Source organism: Cyclopterus lumpus, chromosome 14, assembly GCF_009769545.1.
Source record: "Cyclopterus lumpus isolate fCycLum1 chromosome 14, fCycLum1.pri, whole genome shotgun sequence".
NCBI classification, from domain to species: domain Eukaryota; kingdom Metazoa; phylum Chordata; class Actinopteri; order Perciformes; family Cyclopteridae; genus Cyclopterus; species Cyclopterus lumpus.
Window position 1 is genome coordinate 14,643,828 of NC_046979.1, and position 27,143 is coordinate 14,670,970.

The 27,143-nt window shown below is 39.5% G+C and overlaps 2 protein-coding genes across 2 annotated transcripts; both read left to right on the forward strand.

Annotated features, from left to right (window-relative positions):
- The first annotated feature begins 587 nt into the window (after window positions 1-587).
- abcg4a (ATP-binding cassette, sub-family G (WHITE), member 4a) lies at window positions 588-12,551 on the forward strand. Its single transcript, XM_034550369.1, has 15 exons — window positions 588-1,155; window positions 2,792-3,028; window positions 6,953-7,070; window positions 7,156-7,288; window positions 7,375-7,425; window positions 7,855-8,000; window positions 8,103-8,226; window positions 8,445-8,559; window positions 8,646-8,785; window positions 10,473-10,571; window positions 10,716-10,884; window positions 10,986-11,086; window positions 11,176-11,334; window positions 11,833-11,951; window positions 12,121-12,551. Exons 2-15 carry the CDS (start codon window positions 2,800-2,802, stop codon window positions 12,344-12,346), a joined length of 1,929 nt encoding a protein of 642 aa, XP_034406260.1. The 5' UTR covers window positions 588-1,155; window positions 2,792-2,799; the 3' UTR covers window positions 12,347-12,551.
- A 4,702-nt stretch (window positions 12,552-17,253) lies between these two features.
- On the forward strand, window positions 17,254-26,077 carry kat5a (K(lysine) acetyltransferase 5a). Its single transcript, XM_034550659.1, has 16 exons — window positions 17,254-17,316; window positions 17,397-17,463; window positions 18,693-18,761; window positions 18,868-19,004; window positions 19,900-19,968; window positions 20,053-20,235; window positions 20,838-21,008; window positions 21,098-21,172; window positions 22,089-22,151; window positions 22,326-22,574; window positions 22,676-22,765; window positions 22,854-22,994; window positions 23,121-23,214; window positions 23,340-23,499; window positions 23,987-24,068; window positions 24,240-26,077. Exons 1-16 carry the CDS (start codon window positions 17,287-17,289, stop codon window positions 24,372-24,374), a joined length of 1,815 nt encoding a protein of 604 aa, XP_034406550.1. The 5' UTR covers window positions 17,254-17,286; the 3' UTR covers window positions 24,375-26,077.
- The last annotated feature ends 1,066 nt before the right edge of the window (window positions 26,078-27,143 follow it).

Below are 27,143 nucleotides of genomic sequence, written 5' to 3' on the forward strand. Positions count from 1 at the left end.
CCGGAACCTTCCGCGTGTTTACACAGACTGTCAACAGTAGTGCAGCGACAGCGATGGAGCCGAATCGATCACCTCAATATCATGTGGCACGAGGCACATTAGAAAAGTACTAGCGGAGCTTTATCCTCATTCCATTGGTTATTCCCATTCCTCTCACCCACAGAGACGAGTCGCCTCAGAATAGGAAATGGAATACTTAAATGGTTTAAATTGGCGTCTGAGGGGCTCATTTAATGAAGCAGACTGCGGCATCAATCTGATCTAAATTAATCAATTTAATCAACTGGGAATTCATTCCGACTTTTAGCTAGCCTTAAATCACCGTAATATCTTTCAAATGTCTTTACAGTGACTTCAAGTGTGTATATTATCATCTGTGCACGTATTTGCCTGAACAACATGTTGTCGCATGCTCATGTTTGGTTTTTTAATGATTTCATTCTAAAAACGTGAGGTCATGATGAGTATTAGGGAGCGAGGATTACATCAAAACCAAAACAATATTTGTACCCCCACCATTAGCATCCTGACAGCAACGCCCTGTATCCCAGACCCGCGTGCGTACCACACAGACGCACTGACCCGCCACAGGATCACGTTGGCTGCTCTATCGAGCTGCTGCTGAAGCATCTGCAGCGCTGCTTGGCCGTTTTTGTTTCATTCCAGGTGCCAGAGACTGGAGATTGTCATCGACACCCACTGCTGAGGATGTGTGTGAGTATTTCGATGCGAGTTCGGATGGGATGGATTCACTGAAAGGAATAATCCCACCGAGGAAGACAACAAACATGACAGGCATCCTGTTCCCCTGACGATTCTCGGAGGTGCAGTCGTAGTTCGGGGCCGGACATGGTTTTAATCTGGGGAGTTGCTGTATAGCGGATACGGGATGGTGTGCGCCGCACCCCGAGACATATTGATACGGAGAACACATCCCTGTCCTTTAATGCCTCTCGACCGATACGGATTTTTCCTGGACTGTGGCGCAGAGTGAGCATCTTGTTTGTTTGTTTTTTGACATGGCTATGACGGTTTGGGGACCTTCCGATGTAGAGGGAGTGTGCTGTTTTGTCTGAAGCGATCAACTGAGCACTGTTGCTCTCACCCAGAGAAGAGAACCCGGGCTGAGCTGGTCATTTCGACACACAATATTAAGTATGTGCAATGCGTGCATGCGTGCGTGTTTGAGTGTGCATGTGCATGTGCACGTGCAATGCAACACACAGCAGGAGCCATATACTGCATATGTGTCCTGAATGTATCCTGAATAGTGTCTGGTGTTTTCATCCTCATCAGTTTGTTGTTAACAGGTGCTTTTTGGAGAGCTGGCAGCCTCCCCCATCACTGACAAGTCACTGCAGAGCAGAGTCGCCACACCACTGCAAAGCTATACATTTAATAACCATATTTCATCCCCGGGAGACTTTTACAATGGCTATGTGTGCTCACATGTCCTTGCTGAGGGGCCGCACAGGACGGAACAGCAGGGCCTTCAATCTGACGAGGCCATTAAAGCCTGTCTGTGTTTTACTGAGCTTATATGCAGACTTGTAATGGAAATTCACTAATGGCAGGGTGATCAATAGAAGTCATGGTCAATTTCCTTCACTGCCCTCTTCACATGAGGATGTTTAATTGAACAAATACAGGTCATGGATAGTCCTATGAGCAAGAGAGACTGCATGGTATAGCAGTGGATGTTTTATGTGTTCAAACAAGTTGTTGCTTTGCTCCATAACTCTTTGCCTCTAATGAGTGGCGTCACATTTGTCAGTATTTATGACAATAACCTACATGAATCGTGAACATTATATTTTCACGAGGATATGGGCCTAAATTAATCAGTAATCTATTTCTGACCCAAACAGACAACATACATCTGTGTGTCCGCATGACTTCTATATTTGCTCAAATATGTTCAAAGCAGTCTGAAAGTGTTTTGGGACGATAATTAATGTCAATGTCAGGAGTGCATGCACACAAATACGTAGATTTTAGAGTTTTTCTGACCCTTTTTTTGACAGAATCTGGTGTTTTTGTATGTTAGAAGTGCACCTTTATAATGTACACGCAATACAATTAAACACACATCTCATTAGTTTTCTTGAGCATTTAAACATGATCATCCTTAAACATTCAACTGATAATTTCATGGCTCTTTATTTAAAGTATAGGGCACTAGATTATTTTAAAAAACACCTCATTTGAATCATTCACATAACTGTTTAGTACTGGAGTATATTTTGTTAAATAACAAATTAATTTTACATGATGAAGGAAATAGTAATGGCAACTGAATCTGGTACTGCACACCTTCTGACATCTTGGTGAAACAACCTGGTTCAGTTTCAGATTATTTTAAAGCTAATGGACCAGCCGCTACTACATCATAAAAGACACTACATGACAGGATGCCTTGTCTAAAAGGAAATTGATGTGAATCAGCAGTATACGCTATGTGCTGCAGGACTGAAACCAGATCCCGACTACTCAGAATCTCATTCCCCTCAACCAGCCAGTCCATGAAATAAACTACAATCAGATCATACCCAGCACCTCGTTTGAAGATGGGTCTCTGAAGTCATCCTAAAATCATTCCTGCAACACACCTTGGTATCCACACATCTGCTGAGGCATCATCAACCAACTCGAGGACATTGAATTGTTTATTAAATTAAATTAACATCTGCATCTTCATGTATGAAAATGTGAGGCTTATTTTCTGAAGGAGGGGAGTGGAGTTGAGCTTGAAAACGGTTATAAAGACTGACATGTCTGTCCCCCATTGCAGCCTTCACCATGGCCGAGAGGACACTGGAGCAGGGCTCGGTCAGCATCCCCATGGAGGAGACCAAAGTCCACAGCGGAGCGCCGCCGGAGGCGCCGCTGCTCATCCACTTGAAGAAAGTGGAGAACCACATCACTGAGGCTCAGCGCTTCTCCCACCTCCCACGCCGCTCTACTGTGGACCTGGAGTTCAATGAGCTCTCGTACACCATCCGCGAGGGTCCCTGGTGGAGGAGGAGAGGTACTGCAAAGCTCAGTTCACATAGTAACCATGATGGATGAGCAAGCAAGCAAGCACCCATGAAGATCAATATATGGAGGGCAGACCTTTCAAGGGAGGCATCTAAAAGCTGTAGTGACATTTAAGATAGTTTTTATTTTATTTTGTTGTTGTCAGTCTGCCCCTCTTGCTTTGCTCTATTGTTCTGACACATGTAGCCCAGCCATGTATTAACAAAATTACACACACACACACACACACACACACACACTTGCACACTTCCACCTCGTTGTAGCAGGCAGTGTGCTGGTAAGCATTGCTGCGCTCAGCAGAGTTTAGACATAGTAAATAATTTACATTCGCAGGTTGGCAAACTGCTGGCCTCTCTTCCCCCTGTGTTGTCTGATGAGAGGCGGTGAGTCAGGCCCACGATTGATCTACTCATGAAATATGAACAGCATTTCAACTCAACTTTTCAAATTATGAGCCTCCAACCTTTGGTCCTTTCTGCTTGTCCACTAAACCACCCTTTGTACTATGTTTAGCTGCTCTTGTTACATCCTGTGTATTTAGCAGGGTGAGGGCCATGGACTTCAGAGGAATCCTTTATTCACATTCGCCACGTAGCATCCTTAGGAGAGGCCCTACATTATGCATTGCAGGTTGTCTTGTGTGTTATTTTCAGTCTTGTGTAATATTGATGTGCATTATGAAAGTCTGGCAGAGGAGTGTTTGTCGTTCCCCTGTGAAGCCTGAAGTATGGAGGGCATGAAAGAGGAGGATCAGAAAACGATTGATGCAGATGTTTTTGCTTTAGTGGTCTCGTAAATCAACCTGTGGTTTCGGTTGTTGTTTGCGTTGCCTCTTCAGCGTGCCGGCTTCAGCTCATCAGACTGTTGATGTGTGAGCAGGAAGTGTCCCAGCTTTTATTAATTAAGCTATGCCTTTCATAGAAAGGCCCGCCTGCCATTTTACTCTCCTTCCAATCTGACTGAACCTCTCGTCATATTCTTGTACATCCAGCTACGTCCAACCCCTTTCTGCCTCTCCAATGACCTCTGCCACTCACACAGTAATATAATCAGGGTGTTGCGCTTACATTTGACATAAATTGTAGCTTACACTAAGGGGCTTGTTGGTGTTTGTGTCTCATTTGACAAGCTAAGCTCAGAGCTGATTCTCTGCAGCTCCTGTAAATCAGGTATAATCACGCAGAGCTTGAAGCTGTTATTCTGCTGTGATTTTTGGTCGTCAGAGATTTGAAAAAATCATTATATGTCATTTCTGCTTAACAATATGCAATTACAGCTAATATAGGAAAGAGGATGAAGTGAACGAGGAGACTTGAACCCATGATGGCATTTGTTATTCATGGCATTTGTTATTCAAGGTTTTGTTTTATTATCTTTGAGACACTGAAGCCATGAGTCCCTCCTTATAATGTGTGTGGCCGATAGGAAGAGATTTCTGAGGAATATATTGTAAAGCAGTGAATTTAGAATTGTTTACTTTGTTGTAAAAGGGCTCAGGAAGGTTCGGTGATGTATGAGGGGCCCACTGTCTGCATTCGTTGTAGGTTCTTGTCGGCCATGTATATCTGTTAGGTTGTTGTTGCTGTGACCTTCTTTCATGTTGAGGGTATTCTCCTAGCTGGTGAAACACTGGCCCAGCCACCAAATGGGAAGGACAGGAAGAGGGAGTGAGAGAAGGAAAAGGTGGACATGCCTCTAGGTGATATCACCTCTGCATTTTGCTATTTACTGCAATTGAATCTCTGCTCCTGTTTCGATGAACTGTTCGGAGGAGTGTGGTCATCTTTTCAGATAAAATCCCATCTTGGACTCAACATAATCCATGCTGCTGAGACAGTTCTTTGAAAATGCATCACCACGCACACGATAACTCAAATTTATGACCTTGATGCAAAGTAACCCATGCTGCTTCACTAAGTGTGCTCATTTTCTTAGTGGATGGTTATGAAAATGATAGCAGTTTATACAGAGTCTGAGTATGTTGTCTACTAAATGTCCTGATGTGAGAGGAGACAGACCATTAGAGAATTGTCAAGGACATCAGACAGATGCTATTGTTCTTTCATCCCCTCTGTGTGTGCAGGATTGGAGAAATTAGTTTTTACTGAAAGACGTGTTTTTATTATTTTTAAAGCTGCTATAATTAGTTTTTTTAGCTTGAACTGAGTGGAGTTATACAGTTATAAGTATTTCAAATAGCTTAACTACTCCAGTGACGTAACACATTGAAGTCTGTTTACAGGTCTTGTAAATTAGCACATGTGAAGAAGTTGTATGTCGCCTTTTGTGTCTCCAGAAGGAGCTGTTCAAAGTCTGATAAATTGCCTTCAGTGATGTCACTTGAGTCAGCTTCAGCTGTAGCTTCCCAGACCTCAGTAACCAGCAGTTCATCTCCGCTTGTGGTTATTAGCTCGAAGATACTTTAGCCTCCACTAGCGTAACACCTGAATCTTTGACCAAACTGTCGGCGGTCGAGTTGATTCGTGGATTATTTGGGCACTAGGTTTTGACAAGGAACGAGAACACATTTTTATTAAAAAAAGATGATGTTTAGTTGTACTTCTGTAACATCCACCAATATGCAGAATTGAAATGCTGTCAGATGGCGTACTCTATATTCTAATTTATTATGTGCACATGACAGCATTTTATATGAACAGGTTATTATTCTGATTGTATTAATGAAACAAACTACTTTTCTTCAGATCATACCGCTTCATGGAAACGTGATATTCCTGGTGTGAGAATTGAGTTGTCAAGGGCTCCAATTTGCGACATGTGATGACCCCACCTAAGCCTTGACTCATAATAATTTGTCTAACAATTACTTTGATATTTCCGGTGAGATCAGATTTGATGTGCACTGTCACATGCTGTTAAATCGGTGTGTCTTTGACAGTGAGGTGACTGAGGTCAGCTATACTCTGTGGCTCTCATGAGACTGGCTCATCAGGATGTGTTCGCAGCCTCGTGCGTATAACACCATTATTATGCGACGGGTTGGCTCATCAGCATGCACCACATGCCAGAGCAGCGCTGCTTCACTAACAGCAGGCTGCTCTGCTGTCTAAATGGAGGCTCTCTGATGTAATAACCCTGCGTGGGAGGAGGGGGCACTGCCATTAGGCCACTTTACTCATAGAGTCAGGGTTAAGGGGGCCGGCAGCTCTGCTGAGTCCCTTACGCAGCTCGAGACAAGAAGAATCATCCCTGGAGAAATGGGTGATGTGAGGGGTAACAACAAGACAGGATACTTACAGCGCTTTTTAACTTTCCATGTCTGGAAGCCTTCAGATTGTCCGTTCTAAAACTGGTTTGCATCATGAAGGAAAACCTGACCCCTCTTCATTACAACACAAAATCCCTGCAGGGAAGTAATGCCGGTGGTTGTTCTGTTGGAGCCACTGAGGAAGCCATGATCTTAGATCTTTCTGTAGCTTGTTTCCTTTGTTTGGTTGTTTTTGTTTTTTACAGTAATGTCTCGCTGCACATCTGTCTAACTTTCCATTTCCAGCATTTCTAGTATTTTTTTTAAAGGTTGGCTTAGTGTAGCCTGCTAGCCAGGATGATGTCTGCTAACTCTGCCTGATGGTTCCTGGTGTTCAGTATTAGCAGCCAGTGACTTCCTCTGCTGGAGTGAAATTAGGCTTGCTGTCTGCATAATTATCTGAGAAAGTATTTTTAGAACTGAGTGTCACGATGCAACACGACTCAGTAAGCTCCATAATATATATAGAACATAAACTATACAGTAAATAAACTAACAATGGAGTTTCATTCCTTAATAGTTGACCTGTAATGTGTGAGGTGGTGCATTATACATTCAATAACATATTTTAAGTTGACTTTAACCATCTTAAATGTCATACTAATAAGAGCTCTATAAATAACATCTTTCTCCCCTTTTTGTCAGGTTACAAAGCCCTCCTCAAGTGTCTGTCAGGAAGATTCAAAAGCAAAGAGCTCATTGGCATAATGGGGCCTTCTGGAGCTGGGAAATCCACTCTGATGAATATTCTGGCGGGGTACAGGTGAGATGTGGAAGATCATACTTTGGACATAATTCACTGCTTAGAAAATGGCTGTAATATAATTAAGTTTTCTGTTTGGAAACAGGGAGACGGGCATGAAGGGCCAGATCCTGGTGAATGGCCGACCAAGGGACCTGAGGACCTTCAGGAAGATGTCCTGCTACATCATGCAGGATGACATGCTGCTGCCACACCTCACTGTGAGGGAGGCCATGATGGTGAGGTCATCTCAAGATAAATTAAAAAAACTGCAAAATACCTCCTTAAATCCATAATGTTCAATCGACTTCTGTCTGTCTTTCAGGTTTCTGCCAATCTGAAACTGAATGAGAGCATGCAGGTCAAAAAAGAGCTTGTAAGTCTGAATATATTGATCGCATTTTAATTTACAAAATACATTTCAGCAACAGGTGAGCAAGACAATATCAATTTGTCAAAGTAGTGCTCAGCTAGTTGCCATTAGTCACGGCATACTAATGAGCCAGCCTGCTTTATTGTAATATTTGTGCATCAACATAATGATGTATCCTGTATTTTAAAGAATCTGATTCACTGGATTAACCAAATACAGACATTTTCATTTGGTTGTTTTCTAGATGAAATAACATTTTGGCCACTAATGTGACATGGTTTCTTATATATGAATAACTAAAAGTGTTCATATGACAACATTATGATATCAGGTCACATGCACCATGATTGTATATGTTATCCTTATGGCCCACCCTTACATTCAGTTATGTGCGTCATCGTGTCACCACATCTGTTACTCTTTGTGTCTCAGGTGGATGAGATCCTGACTGCTCTGGGTCTTCAGGAGTGTGCTCAGACACGCACCAACTGTATCTCTGGAGGCCAGTGTAAAAGACTGGCCATCGCCCTCGAGCTGGTCAACAATCCACCCGTCATGTTTTTTGATGAGCCCACCAGGTAGGATAATACTTGGCTGCTTTGAATGTGTGATATCGCCACATAAATACATCTTCAATGACGTCTCTGTGGTGTTCTGTCTCGTCTTGCGTCCCATCCCAGTGGTTTGGACAGTGCGTCCTGCTTCCAGGTGGTTTCCCTCATGAAGTCTTTGGCTCTGGGAGGACGGACAATCATCTGCACCATTCACCAGCCCAGTGCCAAGCTCTTTGAGATGTTTGATAAGGTAACTTGAGTGCTTCTAGTGCTGAACACATTTAGCTTTCCATTAGCTACTGCTCAGACCAGGGCTCCACAGGCTAGCATGATTCATTTTATCCAGCTGACAAGCAGCGCAGCAGTCAATACACAGTCCTGTTGTTTTGTCAGTTGTTCATATATTATTCAGACAGTCAGTGTGTTGGAACGAATGTTGATTCCGCCATACCTGTGTTCCTCCTCCAGCTGTACATCCTCAGTCAGGGTCAGTGCATATACAAGGGCACAGTCCCTTACCTCATCCCTTATCTGAAGAACCTGGGCCTCCACTGTCCAACGTATCACAATCCTGCTGACTTCAGTAAGTCAAGCAACTCCTTTAGTACAAGTGTGTGTCTGTGTTTGTCTGTGTTTTTGTTCTTACCAGCTTGTCCTCTCTGTCCTCAGTCATTGAGGTGGCGTCAGGGGAGTATGGCGATCTTAATCCAGTGCTGTTTGAGGCTGTCCAGGGTGGACTGTGCTCCGAGGAGGGCAAGAAGAACTCCAGAGACAAAAATGACCCTTCCTCTCCCTCTCAATGTCCTAGTGTGAGTGGTACCACCCCTCTCACATAGCACCACACCTACTGTATATGTCTTAGGATAACACACGTTATAGCCTCACATCACGTAGTAATCAAAAAGGCAAGCCCTATAACCACAGAACACTAACAATGTCTGACTTTAACATGACCAAATATTACAGACAAACAAAAATAAACGGTAACTCATTATAATAACTGCACCCTATGAAGCATTCATACATTACAAAATGTATTCACCATTTTTAAATTAACTATTATATAATGCTTCATAGCGTGCAGTTATTGTTTATGTTTGTTTGTTTTGTAATATTTGGTCACGTTAGAGGCAGCAGTGGCCGAGAGAAGTCGCTCTCTGGTCCTTCGGCTCGGTAACACTTTATAATAACTGAACGCTATGAAGCATTATATAATACTTCATTTGGAAATGGTGAATCCATCATTTATAAAGTGTGGAACAATGCTTTGTAAATTATGAATTAAGTGTTTACTCATATTTAACTAATGCTTAATAGCGAGCAGTTATTATAAAGTGTTACCTAATAATCTAAAAGAATTGTTGCAAGACAGAAATTGAAATTGCATCAGACTTTATCGTTTCCTTTCGTGATTTCTTATGGATTAACTGCTTCCATTAAACAATAAGGGATCTACTCCTTTACATTAAAAGTGTCTATATTTTTGCAAATCTGCATTTTTATCTGTGATAAATGCTTATTAAATAATGTATAATAAAATCGCGGTGGTAGCGTTTATTTTTACCAATAGTACTCTCGTAACTTCATTTTTTTAGGTTTTAAATAAGTATCACAGCCAGTAAACAAACCCCAAAATTGAACACACACTGAACGGAGTGGATTTCAAATGAAATACCCTGTAAACCATTTCTGTACACATCAACCAAACTGTTCCCCCTCTCCTCCACTCCATTGATCTTTCTCCTCAGCCTCTTCCAGCTTCCACTCACTCGCTCTTTCTCAGCCCCATGAGTCACCTTTGATAAGAGCATCAGCTAAATACTTAAACTGTAAATGTAGACCACCAAGAGCTCTCTGATATATGATTAATCCTGTATGATGCAGTTAGGCCCCTCTCTTTAAAATATGTTTTCAGTTTATTGATTTTCTCTGTTGCCCTTTCTATCTTGTGTTTTCTGTGTAGGCATCAGCTAGTAACCTTTACACTAATTAACAGAGATTAGGATGTTTTTCATCCTTATGTACGTCCAACGTCTCCAAACTTTCATTTTCTTCGATAGCATGATTCAAGATATTGTTGCAACTTTTGTGACCTTCTACTCCCTCTCAAAATATCTGCCATCATTCATTACCTCGGGGTGCAGAGACAGTGTGCATTGTGTGTTTTGAGGTTTAATTCCATTTAGGGACATTTCTTTTGGTCTATACTGACATTATATTCTTTTTAAGAAAACGTGAACTGTCTCTTTAGCATCAGAATAGGGACAATTTAAATACATTCTGAATCATGAACTCAAATAACATATTTATTACTAAAATACACTCACAATTTAAAATGAAATAAAAAAATAAACAATCAGACTATTTGTATTCTTCCTATTTTCACAACGTGACATAGGAAAGGATATGGTTTGTCTTTTAGATGTTGTCTTGTATGTACACATACAATTGTGTATTATATACATAATTAATTGTTCTCGCTGTCTTTCTCCACAGGACACAGGAACACTTGAGAAACACAGCTTTGCCACCAGTACATTCACACAGTTCTGCATCCTCTTCAAAAGAACTTTTGTAACAATATGCAGAGACATGGTAAATTTATTATTATATTGTCCACATCTGTTTAAACTCAGACTGTAATAGGCAAAGCCTATTATAAAAAAGAAAGAAAACAGCTTTAGTCAATGTCAATTAAAAGCTTTTGAGTTGTGTTGATGTTTATTTTGTGTTTCCAAGGTGCTGACCCACCTCAGGGTGATGTCCCATATTTGTATCGGAGTGCTGATTGGCCTGCTTTATCTCAACATTGGAAATGATGCCAGCAAGGTCTTCAACAACACTGGTTTTCTCTTTTTCTCCATGTTGTTCCTCATGTTTGCTGCCCTGATGCCCACCATCCTAACCTGTAAGATGCTGAGTCTCGGGAGAGATGGAAAACATTGATTTGCTGTTGTTTGTTTTTCTGGTTGTAGTGGAAAGACTTTTAACACTACTGTTGTTCCATAGTTCCTCTGGAGATGTCTGTGTTTATGAGGGAACATCTCAACTACTGGTACAGCCTGAAGGCCTATTATTTGGCCAAAACTATGGCTGATATACCATTCCAGGTAATATTCAAATAATTGAGCACATAATGGTTTGGACATGAATACAGTATATATTTCAAATGAGCAACACTACAACATATCTTCTACAGGTGCTTTGTCCAATCATGTATTGTAGTATAGTGTACTGGATGACTGATCAGCCTCCAGAGGCGAGTCGCTACCTGCTCTTCATGGCCTTGTCCACGTCCACGGCCCTGGTGGCCCAATCCCTAGGTCTGCTTATAGGGGCTGCATCCACATCTCTTCAGGTAGGCAAACAATAATGAGTCATGTAACACATTCCTTTTACTGCAGAGTAATCATGAAAATAATGTAATGGCTTTATAATGCGTAATGTGCAAAGAGTAATTGATTACAGTGTTGTGGAGTTATAAAGAAGTGAGCAAACCTCTGTAGCCTGCTCTTCATCTCTGCTTAAAGGCAATGGCTCAAGGCTACATTTGCTTCCACTAGCATAACGCATCCAAATCTCCAGATGAAGTGTTAATAGTCGGGTTGCATTGTGGGTAATGTTTGCGCCACAAAGAAGAATGAGTGGAATAACTAAAATAATATCTCTGGTTGTGCTGCATTGACTTTAATCCTTTTTGAAACTGTCCATTATGAGTCCAACAATGTTATAGAAGTGCATTTTCAACATTGTAGAAGTGCAATGCTAAATCTGTGCCGTATTTCTCCTAGTATCTTCTGACAATGTATTTAATTGAGACAGTTTTTTATTTGAATTTTACTTATTTGCTCCACAGGTAGCAACCTTCGTGGGTCCAGTCACAGCCATACCTGTACTCCTCTTCTCTGGCTTCTTTGTCAATTTTGACACCATTCCCAAATACCTACAGTGGAGCTCTTATGTTTCCTATGTCAGGTATCTTCAGTAGTTTATGTAGTTCAAATATCTAAGAGAGTTCAGCCACAATCTTTTGGAGTATTGCTAAATGTATTTAGGCTATCTGTCATTGTGGCGAGCCTTTTCTTTTATCTGAAATGATTCTCTTTAAATGAAACCTTTACACGTTAGAAATGTTGTCTTTCAGGTACGGTTTTGAGGGGGTGATACTCTCCATCTATGGGATGAACCGGTCGGAGCTGCAGTGTCCGGGCGTGGTGTGTAAGTTCCAAAAACCAGAGGAGGTCCTGCAGCTGCTGGATGTGGAAGACGCAAAGCTCTACGTGGACTTCATAATGCTGGGGGTTTTCTTCCTGGTCCTTAGACTGGCTACTTACCTGGTACTGCGCTACAAAGTCAAGTCAGAGCGTTAAGACGTCCAGAGGCTGATGGATTTGGACGCCTGCACACTTCCCAGCAGTGTGGGATAGTAAGCAAACATATATCTCTCTTTCTCTGTCTTTACTTTACATACATGTACAAAGACATACACAAGTCCAGCACATAACATCATCAGAAAGCTGTGCTGCACCACCAAACTGTACAGTATAATATTCTCTTTTAAACAGTTTGTTATTCAAGAAAAAAGAAGAAACGTTCTTCTGTCTCCCATTATTACACATCCTTCAGGTTATAGTATGTTAAGCCCACCATTACCTTCCAAAAATATTGTGTATCTGCACTATACGTAAACAGAATACCCAACAAAGTATCAGAAAGCATGTGTCTTTAAACTGAGAAATCTGATTTAGCCCCCAAGTTCATGGGGAGCCACGTGACTATCACGGTGCAGGAGTGTCCAATAATTTGTAGCTTCTCAATCCAATGCGAAACAAAGATAATCCAAGGTTATCTTTGGATCAAAAAACCCTATTAATTCATCATTGAACAGCACCCATTAAAAAGCCACAGGAACACAACTTCAAGATGGATACCCTCTTATTTCTATCAGGAAAAGTGGAAACTTTCAGTGCCAGAAAGCTTTTGTGTGACTTCTCACCTCATCATGTATCTTTACCAAGACGCTGAACACGGTGGCTTTTCTTTACGGAATAGGACCTGAAAAAAAAAGACTGCCAGTGGAAGACTTTCCATCTCCAGTGTGGCTCATTTTTGCAGGACCTTCTGGCCTACCATTGTAGGTGGGAGAGCGTTTAGACATTGATGAAATGTAAGTATTGTCAAGTCTTATACAAAGACTGGTGTGGATTCACCCTGCGACCAGGCCTATGATTCCTCACTTGCTCCCTAATATAACATGTTTGTTTCCTCTGTAAGAGAGGAAGCATTCAGTGAACAGGGAGCAGATCGTGAAATCAAGCATGACTGCGGTGTCCAGTCTGGTGCAGAGGGCGGTTGCACTGCGGGAATGGTGTTCCAGGTGAAGTGCGACAGCCTGTAGTTTAAAAAAGTCTAATCGGTGTCACTCTTTTGACACATTTCTTTGAACTGTTTTGTTTCCACTCGTTGTATGACTCTTTCGCTGCGTCCTCCGTAAACTACGAAAAGGAATTAACATTGTTTCTCTGCTTCTCTTTTTCTTCTGCTTTGCTGATGTCTGACAGATGTGTGTTGTCCAAAACAATGCTAGATACTTGAAATGCTGGCTGGGCAGTTGTTGTGCCTCTGATCTAGAATGATTTGAGTTTCCTCTGCTTCATTATTTGCACATACACCTTATGTCGATGTACATGCTGGTTCACACACACACACACACACACACACACACACACACACACACACACACACACACACACACACACACAGGTTCTTATGCACACAGACATAAACACACAATCGCTCATTCACCTTGGCAATGTTTAGAAGAGTCCTCCTTGTTGCAGGGCAATGCAAATATTTTACAATAGACTTGCTATGAAATATTTCTTACTTAAACTATGCTACTTAGTAACCCTTATTATAAAGCATAAAATAATAAGTATATAATCAATGATTGTACAGTGAATATGTTATGCTGTCAACAAATATACATTTGCACTTTTCAATGTTTGTTCTTTCTTATTAATTTGTATTTTATTTTATTTTTATATATATATATATATATGTGATGCTTGAAAGTATAATGGGAAAACAGCAACCGAATGTTGCATGTTCACATTAGGAATGAAATTTATGAAATATTAAATTTCAGAGTGAAGCGCAATGGGTTTTTTTCCTCATCAAAATGTATGTATCTCGCCATGTTTGAGGAGATGCAAATCCTCTGCTCTCTGCTGAACATTTATAGAATATCTGGAATCGAGTGCGTCACCGCTGTAGATTAAAAAAAGAAGGAAGAATCAGGAGTGAGAAGTACTGTAGAAATGTGTGAAATGTGCTGGAAGGAAAACAACAAAATGTATCATTATGTTGCGAAAGAGATTGGCGACCTCTTTAGGAACAAACTGGATCAGTGAAGCAGATCAGTGATCATAATTCTGCTTCACCGTTCAGCAGGTGGAGTCCTGCTCAGACAGAAAGCTGCAGGTGGAGGTTTGGATTCTGTCATTAATAGCAATAGTCAACATTGTGATGTTTAATTGTTATACCTCCCACTGCTGCGGCATCAGTCAGTCCATATGTTTTATATTAAGACCTTGATATGAGTGCTTTTGTTCCTACCAGTTTTATTATGTGCAATAACCATCCAAAGGTGTTTTAAGTCTATGAGGCCAATTTCAACATGTGATGCTGCAATATGTCTCTTTTTCATCTTTTCATTATAGTTGTGTTTTTGTTGCTTCTGTTCACTAAATAATTTGATGGGTGTGTTTAATGAATGACCATCTTGAGGATTTTATTGTGGGGACAGAGGCAGAATAATAATAGGATAATATACTGTACACGGGGGTTGGATAAGCTAAAGCCACCAGGCAGATGTTTACCTGGCATTTGGTTCTCAAGTTAGCGGAGGACAATGTGTAGCATGTGAGAAGTATTGCATAAAGTCAGTTTTACTGTCAACACAGCAGATATATGTTTAACTATCCCTCAAATATATTAAAATCCATGACCTGCAGGTATGACTTTGTATGGTAAAAAAAGAGAAAAGAAACAGCTCCAGCCCCGGGTCAAAGCAGGGATAATTGTCAGTGTTGAAGTTATTAAATAGTCTGGGAATGTCTCCTCCTGCAACCGTAAGGCCTATGGTACCAAAAGAAAAACACGTTAAACTTGTGACCGAAGAAGGAGCTCAACAAAAGTTGCCCTCAATGTGTGTAGTGATTCAAATCCAGAGGGACTTTCCTGATTGTCCCTTCCAGGTCAGAGGGTGAAACAGAGACTAAAATGGTGTGTAAGCAGTGTAAGTGACTGTTGACGAGCGTATGTTCAAGTCAAAATGCTTCGCTCTCTTTGACATTTTGATTTATCATCGTACTATTCACTACTTCTGTCATAATAAGCCACCTGACTTCTGTGCACTCTATCATGCATGGTAAATAATAATATACAGGCTAACCCTACAGAAAGCTATGTTGTCTGATCGAAAATTAATAATAGAATGGAAGGCTGTTTAACACTGATTGTTTTTTTCTTTCATTTTTGTTTGTCTAAATTTGTTTTCATTTACAGTTTAATTTATGGTTTCTCAACTCAAAAAAATGCAAGTTCTGTATACTGAACGCTGTTCCAAGGATTATAATAAAGATCATTTATAACCTTTGCCCTCGCTCAGTGAGATGATGCACTCAAACACTGACTGTTGTTAATTCACATGTATTTGTGATGAAGTTTATTAAGTTAATATGTATATATATATATATATATATATATATATATATATATATATATATATATATATATGGTTATTTGTTGTTTGCTTAATCAGGTATCCCAGACTTACAAGTGCATTAAGCACTGAGGACTTTATGTACCCCGTACACACGGGGTTTAAGGGCCCCGATGCGGTCTGTGGAAATGTATTTCTTTTTTACCAACCCTTGTTTGTTCACTCTTCATATCGATATGCCAGGAGACACTAGTTTCAGCATTAAAGTCCCATTTGAGGCGTGTTTCATGTCCTGAAAGAATAAGAAAACGTCTAGTTATTGAAAGAAAATACCTCTAACTTTGAACCACTTTGTAAAGTAAGCTGCATTATTGTGGAAAGAATGAGACAAATGAGAAAGTATTTTTTTTTTATGGAAACCCGGGTGTAAATATCATCAAGAACCATACAGATCCGAATGACTTTCACAATTAAAAAAACTGAAAAATAAAAATTGTCCTGATAATTGCAAGAACAGTAAACACAATGCAGGATAATAAGCGTGATTTAAGTACCTACGCAAATGTGCACAATAGCTTCATCCAATGTGGTGAAGCAGATTAGTCATAACCTGCATTCATCATAACATGGAAAAGCTGAGAGCAGCTGACAAAAGAAAAGGTGTACTGAGACTTTAACAAGATTTTAATTCATTTTCTAAATCCCACTGTGATATTCTACACTGTCACATAGCTAGATTGGGTCAGGTTAGAAAACTAGATTTTAGACTAGAAAAACAAGTATTGTTTCCATGGTTATTAATCAGACTCATACCCCTTATGGTCTAACTAATATCAAAATCTCAATTTGTATGTGTATTAAGCCCTAAATAAGGGTGTCAGTGAAAGTCATGTAAAAATTCACATTCTGTACAAAGCCTGTATATTTGCTTTGCTCTTTGCTCGGTTATATAGTAGACAAGAGGGACCCCTGCTGCCAAGAGGTTTATACCATCCTTCCTTGAAAATATGCAGGACAGCATTGGTATTTTAACAAGCGATATTCTTGGCCACTGGGCCAGTCAATTTACCTTATTTTGTTGTCACGGTACATGTGTTTTTTTCTAATTTATAAGGGGATGTTATCCAGAGATTTATTTATCAGAAATGGGCCTTAGGACTTAAGTTACAAACGATCCTGTTTCATTACGTGTCATACAGTCAGTCTCTTTGCAATACCAGGTGTGAGAATGAATATATGAAATGTCACCTCATCTCGATGTATTGAGGCTGGTGACTAGTTAAATATATTTAGATATGTGCACTCACTCTTCTGGTTGTTCACTGCAAAGTAATCTAACAGGTTTTAACTGGTAACCCCCGAGATAAGTCAATGCACTCAATTTAAAACCAGGTCTTAGAAATTATATCCTAATAAAGAGTTGCACCACGCCTGACACTCAAGGAAGACTCCTGCTATTTTTTTCCGGGTTTGTTTTTACAATTTCCGCTCTCCACATTCAACCAAGGAGGTTCATCTTGCTGTTTATTTAATCTTTGTTGTCGACCGGCATTTTCCCACAACACCCTGCTCCTGCTCTCACAGATGACGAAAATGGCGGACAACGCATCATCGGTAGGTTTTCTAGAGATATTATTTTATTTTAGAGACACTAAGCAGTTTCAGGATGCAAATTAACGTATTATTTTTGACAGGTCGAGATTGTTGAGGGCTGTCGCCTCCCCGTTCTTCGTAAAAACCAAGAACACGAGGACGAATGGCGTAAGTATTGTCCGGTTGGTTTTTCCAGTGCTAAGCTAGCTAATGCTAACTAGCGACCCTCAGCTGTTGTTACCAGACGCCTCGGCCTCCAGTCGAGCACTGTAAACACCACACTCGCAGAGCGCACATGCAGCCGCACCACGGAAACAGAGATAACACTTTCATTATCTCTGCACCACTTTTGCACCCAACGTTTAATTAACTAGCTAACTATTGTGGATTAAAAGAAAAAAGACATTTGTGGGGGAAACTTGTGTGAGATCCATCTGACATCACGCTGTTGTTTACAAATGTGGAACCGATTGTTCAAGTTGAATAACAGTTAGTTGGTTGCCTGAATGCATGTTTGCTCACTTTTAGGGCCATGTTTGGGCCAAAGTAGTCCAGTCGTTACTTGTTTTGACAGTTCGGACTGATGAGAAAAGTAAGAACCAAACCAGTCGAGCATCTCAGTGACACTTGTTATTGTGAAGCTTCACGAGGGCCACTGTGGCAGGTTTACTGCCATCATGAACTAACATGAACTACCACGCTTCATGCCCAAGTGGGTTTTGTGTACTGGTTCCTAAACGTCTTGGCTTGATATTTATATTTTAAATGAAAGCAATAACTATTCGCAAGTGTCTATTTATGAGCAGTGAGTGAGGAGATATTCTTAGCTTAGAGTTTTCTTTTTAAATTAATTTATAATGGAGTTCTCAAGAGTTAAAAACTATCCACTCTTAATAATTCTGAAAGTCAAGCACAATAATATTGACATAATTTGTGTAGTACTTGTATACATTTCCTGTATTTGTTAGTATTCCATGACACCATAGATTTATCATGCAGCAAGGGATGTAGTTCATGTTTTATTTTTGGTATACTTTCTTCACTGTTTATTGAATGTCAGGACGTCATGACAACGGACACGCATGTTCCCAGAGCTGTGTGAAGTATTCTAGCTACTGTTGTCGCCGAACAACACTCTAAAACCCAAAATGACACTTAATGTAAAACATAAAAGCAGCAATTCGTTGCAATTGAGAAGATGAAAACATAAACACATTTTGCATAGTGTCGATATATTTTCTGTCCAACTGATTAAGTAGCCACAATGATTGTTGTTAAGTGGTTTTATATCTATTATGTTTAAGCAGCTGTTTTATGGATGTCCATGTCAATAATGTAGTCAATTTGAGTTTCAGGTCATTGCAAGGTTTAATTTGACTGATCTGCTTTTCTTACAGCGTTGGCTGAAATTTTAAGTGTGAAGGAAGTCTCTTCGAGAAAGCTTTACTATGTTCACTATATTGACTGTGAGTATAGTTTGTGTTACACCTTGTTTTTCTCTGACATTTTGCAGTCACTTGAATTACATGACACAGAAACATCACAACATATGTCTTTTGTGTGTGTTAAAAGTCAACAAGCGACTGGATGAGTGGGTCACAGGGGACCGGCTGGACATGAAGAAGCTTCAGTTCCCTAAGAAAGAAGCTAAAACGCCAACCAAGAATGGTCTTCCAGGCTCCCGTCCCAGTTCTCCGGAGAGAGAAGTGGTAAGTTTATTCTACGCCACCAAATGTTTTTTTATTTTTTATTTATCATGCCCAACAATACACTGAGGTTTAGTAGTATAATTGTACCTGTGTAAAGACCGTAGTTAACACAGTATGAGCCGACATTTTACATCCCAGCGGTTTGATAGCTGCAACAGCAACTAAGTGTTTTTAAAAGATCGCTTCAAGGAAGGCCTGTGGACGCTATTTCTGTTAGATGAATGAGATAAGTCATGCTTCAGCCTTGTTGGACCAGTGTATTGTTTCAAGATACTCAAGAATATCGAAGTTAATAATGATGTCAATCTCAATTACCGTGTTATGAATATTGCTAAGTGGATATAATAATCTTTAAAGCGTATATCGTAAGATGTTAATTATCAGTGGTCAATACTACTAGCAGCACTAACTAAAATAATAACGTAATAGGTTCACGTGTTAATCATTTTTACTGGCGGTTGGTGTGCCGGGCAGATAAATGCAGTTTAACTACAAAATATTAGCAACATGGTTACTTTGCTAATGACCTACAACATTTAGCATGCTGCTTGAGTCAATGGTTTGTTAAAATGCACCAATGATGTGTTTGCTCCCTGTACAGGATTATATGTTCAATGTTTTTTTTAATATTCAACCCAGCCTCAACACTTAAGGAACATTTTAGCAAAACATTCATGGAGTGTGGAATATAGACTACTCTCCATTGTAATAAACTTTGAAATGATCAGTTGTAAGTCTACATTGTTATATTCATAGAGCTTCAGATTTGATTTAGATCTGCAGGGCAGATGTTATTATGGAAGACACTTGTTATATTGTGTGTGTGTGTGCATTAAATCCCAAAGGCTTAATATGAATGTCAGTTAACCCCTTCTTTCTCTTCTGTTCAATTCAGAGGAAGAGTCTAGATCTCAACGTACAGTCTGCCACAGCTCCTTCCAGAGGCAAAACCCTCCCCACACCGGTACAACTTGAATGTACACATTCTAGAAATGACTGCGACCTTGTTTGAACCTGGTGTTAACGCACATCTTGTGTGCTCATACAGCTATCGGGTCATGCTGAGCTGCATGGGACTCCAGAAATAAACAACCATGACATAAAAAAGGAAGATGCTGATCCGGTTGTGCAGATCACGTCTGGAAGTGGTTTAACACACAGCGTTTCCAAATGTTTGTCAAGTGTATGCACTGGACTTGTCAAGCCACATTTCAACTTCAAGTCTTTCAAGGTAGCCGGTATTTTATGTTGTAATTGTTCATGTTGTGCTGAAGATGGATTATTCTATAAGCTTTCAGTATCTCTCTTTCTCCTGTATGTGTGTATGTATATGTATGTATGTATGTATGTATGTATGTATGTATATATATATATATATGTGTGTATATATGTATATATATGTGTGTATATATGTATATATATATGTGTGTATATATGTGTATATATATGTGTATATATATATATATATATATGTATATATATGTGTATATATATATATATACACATATGTATGTATATATATATATATATATATATATATATATATATGTATGTGTTTGTGTATATATATATATATATATATATATATATATATATATATATATATCATTTAATCACATGTACTAAAGCAGCTAACATAATAAAGTGCTCTACAGTGAAAAAATGGAAAGTTGTTGCTTCAGGTAGTTCTGGAGTACCAAGCTTTAAATCATGTTGCTGTGTAGTCATGAACACATGCCTCTGGTCTGACTGGAAACACACATTCTGTTTGGTTAAAGTGTTTGCTCTGTGTTCTCACTTTTAAGCTAAATAAATTACGTTTGTTTGCCGCAGAAGAGAAAAGTAGAGGCCGTCTCCTTGGCGACTCAGGTACCCCCGGCCACCCCTGTGCCCTCCCTGCCAAGTTCAACTGAAGCCTCTCAGGCCTCTGTTTTTCCTGCTGTGAGGGATCCCAACACGTTTAAATCCCGGGAAGACCATGAACCGATCTCCTCGCTCACAACGGTAAATAAAACTTAATGTTGGAGTCTTAAATGTTTTTAGGTATTTTTTCACTGGGTCATGTTTAACTTCTCATTTCTTTGTAACGATAGAACGGCACAGCCCGGCGCCTCATCCCCTCGCAGCCCGGGAGGAAGAGAAAAGCTAATTGTGGGGGAACTGACGAGGTATGTAAAACCTTGTTTTCTCATTTCAAATGTATGCCTTATGTTATCGTCTCTGCATCTTTTTGGTTTAGATGTTTTCTGTATTTTGAGCTCTACAATGCACAAATACTGCCCGTTTTAATATTAGCAGGATTTAAGTTTTTCAGACATATTTGTCTGAAAATGACATTTCACTTCTCAACTTACCTGTATAGTGACACATTTCGGAGCCTAAAAAAAAGTTTATATTATCCTTTTGTTTTGCTACATTTAGAAATTCTGTGTTTTGACTGATCATGACGAGTATTTTCAAGCTTAGTCTACCCCCAAAAAAATCATTAATTTTGATTAATTTAGTTTTACAAAATGTTAACTATCTATTACAATATTATCTCTTATTTAGTTTTGAGCGACTCGAGAGCAGAACTGATTGTAACTTAGTCCCTTTTTGATTTTGTACATTTAACAAGGTAGTTATACACACTAAAAAAGATTTAATGTCAGTAAATGAAAAATGTCCCACTTACAAGATTGTGCTTTTATGTTCAGGGTTTCTTCTCACTATGTCAAGCATCTCTCTCTGTGTATGTGTGTATGTATGTGTGTATATAGCGGCTCAGCTGTTCTCTTAAGTTTACCCTTCCCATGTTCTCACGTCATCTCTGATGACAATCTGTCAAACCCAGAGGAAATAATTGATTCAATGTTTGTGTTTGCTCTTTTTCTCACTCTTCATTCATTAACATCTGCATCACTACTTGTGATCGTCAGTCGTCGCTGGCTGCTGATGAACCCAACCTTCAATTGACTAAAACAAAAGTTACACTAAAGTTCAATGTACAATCTGCCCAAATGGTTCAGTGTAAATAAGGACAATTTTGTTCCCCTTCATAGTTTCCAGAAGCCTGATTTTTTTTTATTTATTTTTTTGTGCTAGATGATAAAGGTTTTGCAGTACAACAACCCTCAAAGTGCCAGTGTCTTTCTACCACCACCAGAGGTCAGTTTAATTATTGCACGTTGTTTATGTTGCCTGTGGAAACAGGTGCTGGTTCCCTCAGACCTAGATTTTTTTGTAACATGTACAACCACTCGTGATTGTTTATGTTACTTTTTTCAAGAAATCTAAATGTATAGAACTCATCAAATACAAATGCTCCATGTTTACCTCCAGGATTCCCAAGACAGTTCAGACGGCATCCCGTCTGCACCCCGCATGACGGGCAGTCTGGTGTCCGACCGCAGCCATGACGACATCGTCACCAGAATGAAAAACATTGAGTGTATAGAGTTAGGACGTCACAGACTGAAGCCCTGGTACTTCTCACCGTACCCACAGGAACTCACCGCTTTGCCCATCCTCTACCTCTGTGAATTCTGTCTCAAGTACCTCAAAAGCCTGAAGTGTCTCCAGAGGCATTTGGTAAGAATCATCAGTATGTCATGATCTTAAGCCCTTAATTCTGTTGCTGCTTAGATAATTGCACATGGTGCTCATCCACTTGTGTTTTACATCTTTGACAGACAAAATGTAATCTAAGACATCCTCCAGGCAACGAGATCTACCGCAAAGGCACCATCTCATTTTTTGAGATCGACGGCAGGAAAAACAAAGTCAGTGACACCTTTTCTCTCTCCTCAAATGTTATTTTACAGAATTTGTTTGTTTTTTATTAATATATTTTCTGTCATATTTTTCCAGACTTATTCCCAGAACCTGTGTTTACTTGCGAAGTGTTTCCTGGACCACAAAACCTTGTATTACGACACAGACCCTTTCCTCTTCTATGTAATGACAGAGTATGACTCCAAAGGCTTCCACATCGTGGGCTACTTTTCTAAGGTACACAAATTATGCAAAACTCTTTTTAACTTCTGGTATGTACAGTCCACTCATAACAGCTTGTTAACAGTCTCATATTAAACAGGTGTTCCTCAACAAAACTTAAATTACATTGTCTCTGTGCAGGAAAAAGAGTCGACTGAAGATTATAACGTAGCCTGCATCTTGACCTTGCCTCCCTACCAGCGGAGAGGCTATGGCAAACTGCTCATTGAGTTCAGTAAGTAGTATCAAAAAGTGTGTGTGTGTGTGTGTGTGTGTACTTATTTACTGGCACTGTGTATATATGTATCTCTGTCTGTGTTCACCTCGTCTGTGCTAATCACTTCACTGTATCTTTGTCAGGTTACGAGCTGTCCAAGGTAGAAGGGAAGACGGGGACTCCCGAGAAGCCCCTTTCTGACCTGGGTCTTTTGTCCTATCGTTCCTACTGGTCCCAGACCATCTTGGAAATTCTCATGGACCTTAAACCTGACAATGGAGAAAGGCCGCAGATTACAATCAAGTATGTGACTCTTGCATTTTATCTCAACCTTTTTTAAAGCTAGGGTTGGGAATTTATTTTAGATTGTTTTGTTTATATTTGTTGAAATTCTCTTTACGTCCTGACGGCAATCAATGAATCTGATGCCCTGTCAATAAAAAGAAAAGGTCATCATTTTATTTGCCACAATTAAAAGGATTTTGAACATGCTAACTGCTTGTCTACGTGCCGACCTGCGCACACTAGTTTACGTCCATAATGATGATTTTAGGACAGCCTGAAGGAAAGGACGGTCAATGGAACCGACTTGACGACTTGATTCAGAACGAGTGCTGTGATTGGAAAAGCGTTGGCAACATGAGACTTGGTTGTCCTGTTGGATACTTAAAAAAATCAAGCATACATTGTTGGTTTCTCAAATGTTGCCGACACCAACTTTAATAGTCTCCCAAGAATAAGTGGAATGATTGGCTCATTTTTCATTTGACCTGTTCTTTTGATCCTCCAGTGAAATCAGTGAAATCACAAGTGTAAAGAAAGAAGATGTCATTTCAACGCTTCAGTACCTAAACCTCATCAACTATTACAAGGTGAGAGACATTTTAAATTAATTATTTAATTGTTCTATCAAATAACAGAAACAAGTTTATTCCACATATTGATGTTGCCAGATGTGGTTATTTTCCTACAAAAAGTATGCTCTAGAAAATGTGATGTGACGCTCAATCTAAAAGTTTGATTTTCTCATCTCTTGAATCTAGGGTCAGTACATCCTGACTCTTTCAGAGGACATTGTGGACGGTCATGAAAGAGCGATGCAGAAGAGACACTTGCGCATAGATCCAAAATGCCTTCACTTCACCCCTAAGGACTGGAGCAAGAGGGGCAAGTGGTAGAGTCCCGGTTCACTCAATACCCCCCTCCACCCTCCACCCCCCACCCCAAACCGCCAGATAGCAGACTTGAAGGAACCAGTGGATCCGATCAAGGTTTTTGTTTCTCACGTAGAACCTCCAAAACCTTGTTGAACCCAGGACTCTCTTTCAGACATGACACAATGAACATGAATTGTCACTTGAGCTGCAAAAACTTTTATTGTGAATATTCATTGTATATTGTGAATTCAAAAAGCTCTCGAACTTGGGGACAAAAGAGAGACTGGTTAACCGTGACGCCGCCAAAATATAGAACACACCTTCTACTGTGTAAAAGATCCTGTTTATGACCAACAGTGCGTTTAAAAGTCAGATAGGGTGTTTGTTCAATAGTGTACATTCAAGCCTACAATGGCAAACTTACAGACCACCTAATGGAAACAATATTGTTTTCTAGATCTACAGTGAATCGCTTCATCTGTTGACGAGTCCACATTCTGTACAAATCACAGAGCATTTGTTTCCTTAAATTCAACAAGGAACGGTCGTTTTGTTTTAAGTGTGTGATTTTTGTCTACATGCTTTGTATCTGCCACAACAAGAAGTGGTGTTGAAATGTTGTCGTCAAAATTATTAATGTACCTCACAAAATGTCATATTCCTGGTGTGTGATACTTTCCAACAACGTCACTGTTGTCATACAAGTCATATTTAAGAAACCGTACTTGATGACGAGTACAAGGCTTAAAGCACTCCTTAAACAATGGGACGGCACTCCAAAATCTTGTCTTCACTTTCTACTCCAAGTTCACCTTTTTTGTACGAAGTGTGCAGGATTCAAAATCTCTTGAACACCTTCCCGGACACTTGCACTCACTTATGAACAAAGACTCAATGAAAAATGTATTGTGAGTTGGTAAAAGGAACACAATATTAGGATCTGCAAACATTATAATTCTCATCTCGGCGCACAGATAGTAACTTTAAGTTTATTGGGATTCTCCGCCAGTGCCTGAATATTTTTTTTTTGTTGGTCTATCAAAGAACAGCGAGGACAGAAATGTTCTGGCAGTAATATGGCTCACTTGTAAATAAAACAAAATACATGTATTTAAATAAACGGCCAAAACAGCTTTGATGAAGACAAACATTTAAAAACGAGCAAAGTCTACCGTTATAATATTGCTTAAGAGCCAATGTGGACACTTCAGGTTTCTTAACTTTTATAGTAGCAAGGCTGCTTTCATTTCCCTGTTTTATATTGTTGGAAGTATTTATGCTCTTTGTGATCATTCAGGAGATTCTTCCTTTTTTAATATAATTCAGTGTCATAATCATCTGTGGTGCAATGAGACAAATCAATTCCCCACCACATGTTACCCGTAACTGTACATAATGGACCTGATTGTAAAAAAACAACAAAAAAAGCTGAGAAGACAGAAGCCATGTTGAACTGTTAGAGGAATGTAAATTTTGTGTACAGTTGTCCTTCGTGTCTTTTTTTTACTTAATGTAAACTAACTGGCTGCACAATATCAACAGGAAAAGACAAATGGTATCTTATACTTTCGGTTTGTGTTTTATGTTTACATGTCACAAAGGTTGTTAAATTTACCCTGTTGAAAGGATTTAGTACATCTTTAAGTGAAACACAGTTGACAGTATAATTTGAGCATTTGATATAAAAAGGTTCTTGACTTGATAAAAAAAACTCTTAAAAACTATAACGGTGTCTTAAATGTGTGTTTTTAAAAGTGAGTCTTTTTATTGGCAGAGAGCCCTAAGAACCAGCTTCAACTGTACAGGTGAGAAATGAAACCAATGATGGATGTCACCAACATCGCTGTAGACATTAAAATCCAAACTAACATGAATAATATCCATGCAGACCTATGTAGAATGTAACTTAGGCCTGGTCTTCGTGTGAGAGATTATCATCTGGAAAGACCAAATATGAAATCAATGCAATGTGATGCAGGTCATGAAAACGGTTTGTGATAAACTCTCTTCTACAAGTCTGTTTAGTGGCCACCAGGGGGCAGCATTGGGATTTCCCTTCCCTGTCGGTGCCACATTACATTACCAAAGTTTAAACGACAAGATAAAGTTAAGCAACTACAGCTGGCAAACAACAAATGGACAGCATGAATGACAATGAAATGTAATATACACCACAGCTAAAAAGATTAGTCGATTAGTGCAATAAGCAATGAAAAATAATAGAACAAATCTAAAGATTCTCTGGTTTTCACACAATTTGCTGTGTTATATTTTTTTTTGACAAATGTTTTTTTATTGTCTTTTTCACATTACACAAACACAAGCCAGGACAAGGCACATCAAAAAGTACATATAGGAGATATTACAAATAGAGATATCAATGGCATCATTTGTTGTTGGGCATTACTGTTTCTCAGCAGAAACAAAAATAAATATAAAAGATAACAGTAGAGGGTGACAGATATGTACATGCACAGATACAGTAGATACATATTAAACCCCTGTGTTATATGATTATATACAACATATATGTTTGATTTGGACAGTTAGTCGGACACAAGTTTAAGAATGATCCTTTGTTTTTACTGTGCTGACGGCTCAGGAAAGCCCATTTTCTGTCATAGTTTCAAACCATGTGTTTCCAGCATGTGAGGTCCCAGGAACTGTACTATGTCATAAGAGGGACGCAATTTGAGAAAGACAAATGTGTTTCTCTGCAGAGACGAGCTTCAAGCGGTCAAGTCTTTGCGGTCTTGGTGGAACATTTCCACACGGTGTCACTGTAGCACT